The sequence below is a fragment of the Agrilus planipennis genome, unplaced genomic scaffold, assembly GCF_000699045.2.
Source record: "Agrilus planipennis isolate EAB-ADULT unplaced genomic scaffold, Apla_2.0 scaffold335, whole genome shotgun sequence".
Lineage (NCBI taxonomy): Eukaryota > Metazoa > Arthropoda > Insecta > Coleoptera > Buprestidae > Agrilus > Agrilus planipennis.
The window spans coordinates 110,642-118,519 of NW_020439242.1; the positions used below are offsets into that span (position 1 = coordinate 110,642).

The 7,878-nt window shown below is 32.2% G+C and overlaps 1 protein-coding gene and 1 long non-coding RNA gene across 2 annotated transcripts in view; both read right to left on the reverse strand.

The window, feature by feature from the left end:
* Positions 1-1,975: 1,975 nt before the first annotated feature.
* LOC112905554 lies at positions 1,976-3,598 on the reverse strand. The gene is made up of 2 exons (XR_003231881.1): positions 2,761-3,598; positions 1,976-2,413 (listed from the first exon to the last, which is right to left on the reverse strand). It is a non-coding gene; the product is annotated as an uncharacterized LOC112905554 (long non-coding RNA).
* Positions 3,599-3,737: 139 nt separating this feature from the next.
* Positions 3,738-7,878, reverse strand: part of LOC108742620 (purine nucleoside phosphorylase-like) — a gene marked incomplete at its 3' end in the record, with an annotated part of 16,223 nt that continues 12,082 nt past the window's right edge. Inside the window, exons 3-6 of the mRNA XM_025978176.1 lie at positions 5,249-5,541; positions 4,548-4,785; positions 4,278-4,417; positions 3,738-3,839 (exon numbers count right to left, since the gene is read on the reverse strand). Of these exons, the coding sequence (XP_025833961.1) occupies positions 3,738-3,839; positions 4,278-4,417; positions 4,548-4,785; positions 5,249-5,541 (773 nt within the window). The remainder of the gene's footprint in view (positions 3,840-4,277; positions 4,418-4,547; positions 4,786-5,248; positions 5,542-7,878) is intronic.

The window sequence follows — 7,878 nt, forward strand, 5'->3', positions numbered from 1 at the left end:
GAAACCTCTTCAAATATTAAACAATAAAGTATAAAATAGAAAATAGAAGATAATAAAGAATAAAGATGTGAAAACGATACCCTCATTCCAATACGCACCCAAGCCAGATCCGCAGATAATTCCAACCTTTGGCTTAAATGGTACCTTATCGGACAGGTATTTCGCAGTGTCAACCAAACATTCATAAGTATATCTGAAAAAACAAAGAAATAATATAAACGGTTTGTTACCGAAGGATTTCTAAAAAAATCATGATTTAATGCTTTTAATAATAAAAGGATAAACTTGTAAATTAAGAAAGTGCCACACACTTAACTTGAAATTGTGAAAATTTCCCGATATAACTTCATAGACTATTCAAAAATTCGGTAACTAGCACACAACAATGCTTTACATTACAAGAAACTTTGAATCGCATTTTGCATTTAATTGTCAAAAATGACAAAACTTATTCGGTATATATGATTTGTAATATTATCAAAATTGTGGTTAAGCTAATCACAACAAAAAATATATAAACTAAATAAAATAAAGAAACACTTAGATAGGTCTCAAACAAATAAAATACTAGAGCAATTTGAGATTATCAGTACCTAATTACTAATATTTATTCTTAACCAATTACTCCTTCATTTACCTCAAGTTATTGGATTCAATGTTTCAAGTTTACACAGAAACATAAATTTAATAATATACGTATATATTATGAAAACTATGCATTTTTTAATACCCTTCTTCAAGTTGATTAAGTACTTTTTCGTTTACTAATGTTTGTTTTAATTACTTTAGACATAAATATTTTAGCTATATACTGAAGATTTTGTCTTTTAAATATTCTAACAGCATATTATGGGTTTATAATATTATCTAATAATAACACATTTACATTAAAAGTCTGATTAATTCTATCATTCTATGTATATTTTTCACAGTTTTATCGTATGGAATTATACTTTTATGAGTAGTATTTTTAATGGAAATTCTTAGTCCTAGTAAACAATGTGATAACAAACAACAATAAAATAGCTGGCACTTATCGCTATATAGGAATGAACTAGCACATGGCTCAGGAAAACATTTACGAAATTTAAGCATTGTCTTTACTAAAATTAAACTCTTTAAAAGTCAACTATTTCACTTGACTTGATTTTCCATCACTGCTCATCTTTGACTTGATACACGACAACTTCAAGCAACTTGATATTAGTTGATTTATTAAGTCAAGCAGGTTCTCATTTTTACAAATTGCATGTCTTTATTTAAACATCAAGCTCTTTAAAAGTCAACTATTTCACTTGACTTGATTTTCCATCACTGCTCATCTTTGACTTGATGCCAGGCAATATGAAGCAACATGAAATTACCTAATTGATCAAGTCGGTTGTTGTTTTTGCAAATTACTTGTCTTTACTTAAAAATCAAGCTCTTTAAAAGTAAACTATCTTATTTGACTTGATTTTTCATCACTACTCATCTTCGACTTGATGCCAAGCAATTTTAAGCAATTCGGTATTATTTGATTTATCAAGTCAAGCAGGTTGTTGTCTTTGCAAATTACTTGTCTTTACTAAAAAATCAAGTTCTTTGAAAGTCAACTATCTCACTTGGTTTTCTATCAATGTTCATCTTTAACTTGATGCCAGGGAATTTCGAGCAACTTGAAATTACTTGATTCATCAAGTCAAGTAGGTTATTGTCTTTGCAAATTACTTGTCTTTACTTAAGACTAACAAGACAGAAATTTTGCCTTTCAAAATAGTCATTTCGTGTTTTTTTGCGTACCTACGTGCAAGAGATTTATTAAAAATTCCTGTTTGGAAGCTTAAAGAGATAGAGAATATTTCGACAGCCTGAAATGATTGAAAGGCTAAATTAGCTGTCGCTAGTCATAATCTAATCTCTGAACATTTATGTTTACGATTTCCCAAAAGTTGATGTCAATAATAAATAATGAAGAAATCAAATCGTCCTAAAGAACTATTGTACATACTTTATTTTCAAAATACTTCAAATGCGACTACTTGACTTGAAGCCGTGAATCAATCAATACAAAGCATTTCTAATTTCTAAGGTATTCTAAATAGAAACAGCTGTAATAACTACCAATTGCATATTTCATTCATTCATTCATTAAAGAAGCCCACAAACTTTTATAAACAGGTACTTCAGACAATAAGCTTTTAATTCATGTCATTACATATCAATAAAGCTACCTGCATACTCGTTTATATTCATAGGATATATATTCAGTAGATACATAAGAGTTTACAATAACCTGATAAATCGCTCTGGTTTATTGTTATTTATTATTAATGTTTTGTTTTAACTTTTGCTTAAACTTCACAAAGTAAGCAGCTGCTTCCAACTATTTCATCCACAGAAATTCCATATCGAAGTGATACGATAATAACATCTGCAAATAATTGGCAGTTACATACGTGATTTTTAAAATTTCATCATGATGTATTTTTAATGAAACACGTTTCTTTCTACTAATAATAAAAACTACTTTTTTCAATAGGCTATCGTTCATATGCGATATCTAATAATAAAAAAATTGACAAGACGTCATAATCCACGCCTACTTTACAGTATCTTTTATTAGGATTAGTTTAACGATTAAACATTTATTTTGTTTATGGGTAAACAACTAAACATGCTCAGATAGAAACACGTAAAATTTCTACATAGATTTAATCAACGAAATGATGTATCGCAAAACAATTTATAAATCCAGAAACCTAATAGGTATTAACTTACTTATTTGTATGTCAGGGACGATTTATATTTTTTCCAACAATTTTATATTTTTAATCAACTAATGCCTTGCCTGTACTCGCCATGTAGCTTAATTTTTACCACCCGAATTACAATTACCATGGAAAAATCATCTTATAAATAAAAGAGAGTAAGTATTTTTTATTATTACGCTGTACCTATCCATATTATCAAATTATGACGTAACTACTTTTAATAGCAATTAAAATCGGAACTTAGCACCTTAAAGGGATAATTTACAGGGTGTCTATAGTAATTATCGTTAAATGAATTAAGAGGTAATGCGATAATGATATATAATTTTATAGTATTCATGAAAATGTGAGCACTAAATAATAATTTATACAACACATATATTGCATCATACATTCATGAATATCACAAAAGCATCATCGGTATTTTCAAAAAATCATTATCATTTACAACATATCTTGGCAAAATCATGTTGTAAAGTACAGAATGTGCTGTTGGCTTTTCATAAATAATGATCTGTCCCCTTTCTCGACTTACAATTAAATTTTTACATTGACATAAAAATAAAGTTCGTTTCCCTAGTTTAGTCATTAAGAGAGGGATGATTTGAACTACGAAAGGAATTATCTCGAGAATTTGTTACAATTATAAGGTTCTCATATATTTTTGTTACATTGTGGCAGGTTTATAGAAAGACTCCACCCCAATGGTATAAGCCATTTTTAGGTACTAATAGTTTTCATTTTACAGGAGTAGTACTCAAAAATGTAGGTGCATAATATATATATAGGGTTGTTCGGAAAGTCATTTCGTTTTTTCCCGACTGAAGATTTAATTGTATTCTTTTGCACCCAACTTCACATTTAAGCCGTATAATTTTTATATGCTTTGGGAGCTCATATAGCAAGGTTTGTGTGTGAAAAATTCCAATTAATTCTACGCAGTAGTTTTTGGTTGGTGCCCTTTTAAATATGGAGAGCGATAAGCAGCATTTTCGACACCAGCTTATTCTCATCTGCCACATATTTGACAACGCCCTGAACGAATTTCGTAAGTTCTTTTTGTCTCATTTTGCCTACATCAATAACCTAAAAAGAAAAATAATTTTCTAATTTTTCATTTGAGATAACGTGAGAACATGAAAATGAAATATTAAGATTAACTTCGCAGTGATGGTTTGCTATTTCAAACTGACTGGCTCTCATCAGCACGCAATTGACAATCCCGTTTAGAACACAGAAAACCACAGTCCAACTGCTGACGTTCAATAAATAACTACAATCGGCAAAGTGAACGCCATCTGTAGGTATTTGCTTACTACTAACTATGACTCCGTAAATGTTGGACAAAGTTCTCAGTTTAAAGATACTGATTGATCAAAGTAAGCTTAATTATTTAATAGCAAAAGAAATTCACTAGACCGCCTATAATTATTTATGAAATATAAAATTCAATACCAATAAGTTAAATATATCAGAAACATTCGTTTTAATAAAAAAATAAATGTAAAGAAAATTGAATTGTACCTCGTCGTGGTTCGCTTCGTCATTTTTGTGGTATTCTGTTACGCACAAGTTTGTTATAAGACTAAATGCGAAAACAGTTATATTACTGTGTCTTGCGGTTATGACTTCGTGCACGGTCGACATGCCTACAGCATCCACACCTGCAATTCAAAAACAATCTGTAATAAGCGCAAAGAACCTTGGATATACACGGTGTTGTTTTAAGAAAATATTAATTATAAGTTAGATTTTCATTTTCACTTTTTATCATATAATTTCTTTTATATTTACCCAACATTCCCAGCATCCTCAATTCAGCTACAGTCTCGAAATTTGGCCCCCCAAGACATGTGTATACGCCTTCATGCACAATGTCTCCTAATCCTACTTCTTTGGCAATTACTTTGGCTTTCTCGATCAATTCCTTGTCGTAGGCTCTATTCATCGGTGGAAATCGAGGACCAAACCTATCATCGTTGGGTCCTTGCAATGGATTATTACCAGCAAACCCCATAAGATTGATATGATCCTGAGGAGTTTTAATCATTTTAATCATTAGGACTAACACAAACATAAAAAATGCTACGACTGTAATAAAATCGAAAAGTACTACTGAAAGGGCAATTTTAGGTAAGAACAAACGTAATTTCTTTTGTTCGTAAATGATTTAAAATGTCTTAAACGGAATAAAATGCAGTTGTACTTATTCCAGCGCACTGAAAGTAAATTGTATGCATGCAACGGAAGATTCGCGCGCACAGCAAAATTCGATAGTATGAAGTTAGCAGCGTGATTGATTTAACAAACACGTAGCCAATTCGATCACGGGACTAGAACTAGTGGCTTTGGTTTCAAAAGGGTAACCAGGTATTATCAAATTGATGTCTGCTTGGTTTTTTACCCCCTTTATTTGAAATTAGCACCATTATCTAGTAATCTTAAAATAGTATCGGATCCAAATCGAAAGTTTCTTGTGTTTTTAATTAACTTACCTTTACAATCATAATGTCACCAACTTTGTAATCCTTGTTCAAACCGCCAGCAGCGTTACTTGCTATGAGGTGCGTGATACCGAGGAGTTTCATAACTCTAACCGGCATGGCACATTTCCACAAAGGGTAACCTTCATAGTAATGGAACCTACCCTGCATGCAAACCACTGGGACGTTTGAAAGGTAACCAAAAACCAACTGACCCACGTGCCCTTCCACGGTGCTTAATGGGAAATTAGGTATTTTTTCATAAGGAAATTCTATACGGTTTTCTATAGCGTCAGCGAGCGATCCTGTAAACACGAAAATAATTAAATAAATGAAACGTAAAGAAAAATGTATTCTACAATCTACTTTTTGTAAACTCAAAGGATTTTGCCAGGATACGGCAAACCAACCAAGCTTAGGCAATATCTTCGACTAAGAAAGTGTTTACATCCTCAGTTTTTATGAAGTAAGTGAGAAAGGGAAATTTCTGATTGACAAGCCAACAATACATGTTTTTAGTGCACATTTGTTAATTTACTAGAAATACTTTGTAAAATTAGTAATAATTCCAATGGCGGATCTACGATAGGTAACGCAAACGACTCATATGGTGCTCCACAAGTGAGCACGAGTTGCAGTTATGTATTTCTTGTAGAATTGTAAAATTACGGGTTATTTAGGAATTTTATTTTTATAAATAGGGACCTCTAAAAGAAGATATGCATGAGGTTCCGAAAATCCAAAAATCACCAATCGGTTTAAATCAACTTAACAAAATGGTTCAGTTTCACTTTCTTTCTTTCCTATCCTGAGCTAATCTTCGCATTTCCTCAAAACTAGAATAACCCACATCGTTAATTATTTACGAACACTAATCTAATCTAGGTCTACCTCTACTCCTCTTAACTCCTGTTTCTGCCTCCAATATATCTCTGACTAGACCCTCATATTCCTGAGAAGGTGTTCTACCAACCTATGTCGCCTATTTCTTATTAACTTCCATAGAGTCTTCTGTTCTCCTAGTCTTTCTAGTACTTCTTCATTTTCTAACTTTCTCTATCCACGGTATGCTCGTCATTCGCCTGTAACACCACATTTCGAACGCTTCTAACCTTTTCCTTTCCGCCGCGTTCACCGTCCATGTTTCGCACCCGTACAGCCACGCTCCAAACATACATCTTTAACAACATTGTTTTGTTTTTAATTTTTGAATTAACTGTTTGCTAGCATAGAAGTGCTTCTTTTTATTGTAGAAGACTTCCCCATCCCGACTTATCTAACTTCCTAGATACCTAAAATCAGCCACTTCTTCTAAGCTTTCGTCTCCTATCTTTACATTCGCTCTTTTCCTATTTTTTCCCTTGCATACCAATATTTTCGTTTTACTTTTATTTATTTTCATACAATACTGTTTTGTTAATAGCGCTTTTATTTTATTTAAAGCTATCTCTAACTCCTTCTTGCTAGATGCTTATACTACTATATCATCTGCAAATCTAAGCATACTAATCTTTTGCCCCTGTATATCTATCCCTACAGTTGTATTGTCTTTAATGATGTTGATCGTGTCTTATTGAATTTTAAAATTACTTTTTTACTAATTTTAGAGCCAATCTTTTATTTTTTTCCCCCTAAAAACATGCAAAAGTCCCAGAATGTCCAAGGTGCGTCAGTGATTGGTCCTAACAATTAATAATAAATAATATGGACCTCTTGGGGCTTGGGGTACATGCGATTTCCAAATGGATTATCCATTATCGAATCTTTCCTTTCATAAATTACATTTTTGACAGGCACATAAATCGAGTTTCATAAAGATAAAAAGTTACGTTAGTTTAGTTTGTTTGTTTCTTTTTTCTTCCTTATCACAAAACTCTAGATAAATATACATGCGCGTGGCGTTATTAGTCAAAATAAAATTCGAACATTTTCTTTGATAAATGTTATATTACCACCGTTTTTGAATACATTGAAGATAAAAAAATTTGAAGATTTTTACAAAAACGGTGCAATATTGTTTGATGATGAAATGGTCAACTTTTGAGAATCTGTATTAATAACAGTTTATGTACCACCTATTTATTACTATTTATCGGCGGTTACTTAAGATATTTCAAAAAATTAGGATGTCGGCTAAAGCTGAGGGGTTCTGACTTCGATAACCTAGGTTTATACTCATTATTACACCCCCAGAAACTTAGCAGCAATTGCTGCCGGCAAATGTCTAGATGATGGCCCCCACTTTCGAAGGGAAGCGGGTGGGATCGAAAGAGGAGGTCTCCCCCACAACTGTACCATAAAAACTTATGGGGGTTAGATGGGGGTGGGGGTAGGGAGGATCGAAAGAGGATAGTCACCTGAGTAAAATCAAATAAAAAAATTGCGGCGGTCTCACCTTTATAAAAAGTTATGGGGGTTGAAAGTTGATTATTTTGACAATTTTCATACACTATAATTCAAATAAAATTCAATAAAAAAAAATACTTTCAAGCGGGTGGAGGTGGGGGATCGAAGGAGTGTGGTCACTTGAACAAAACCCGATAACCTAACCTACCCTATTGATAAAGATATTTAAATAATGTTCCTCAATATTTTTATGTATTTTTCATTAGTTTTACCTTTGAATATTGTTTAAGAATGAC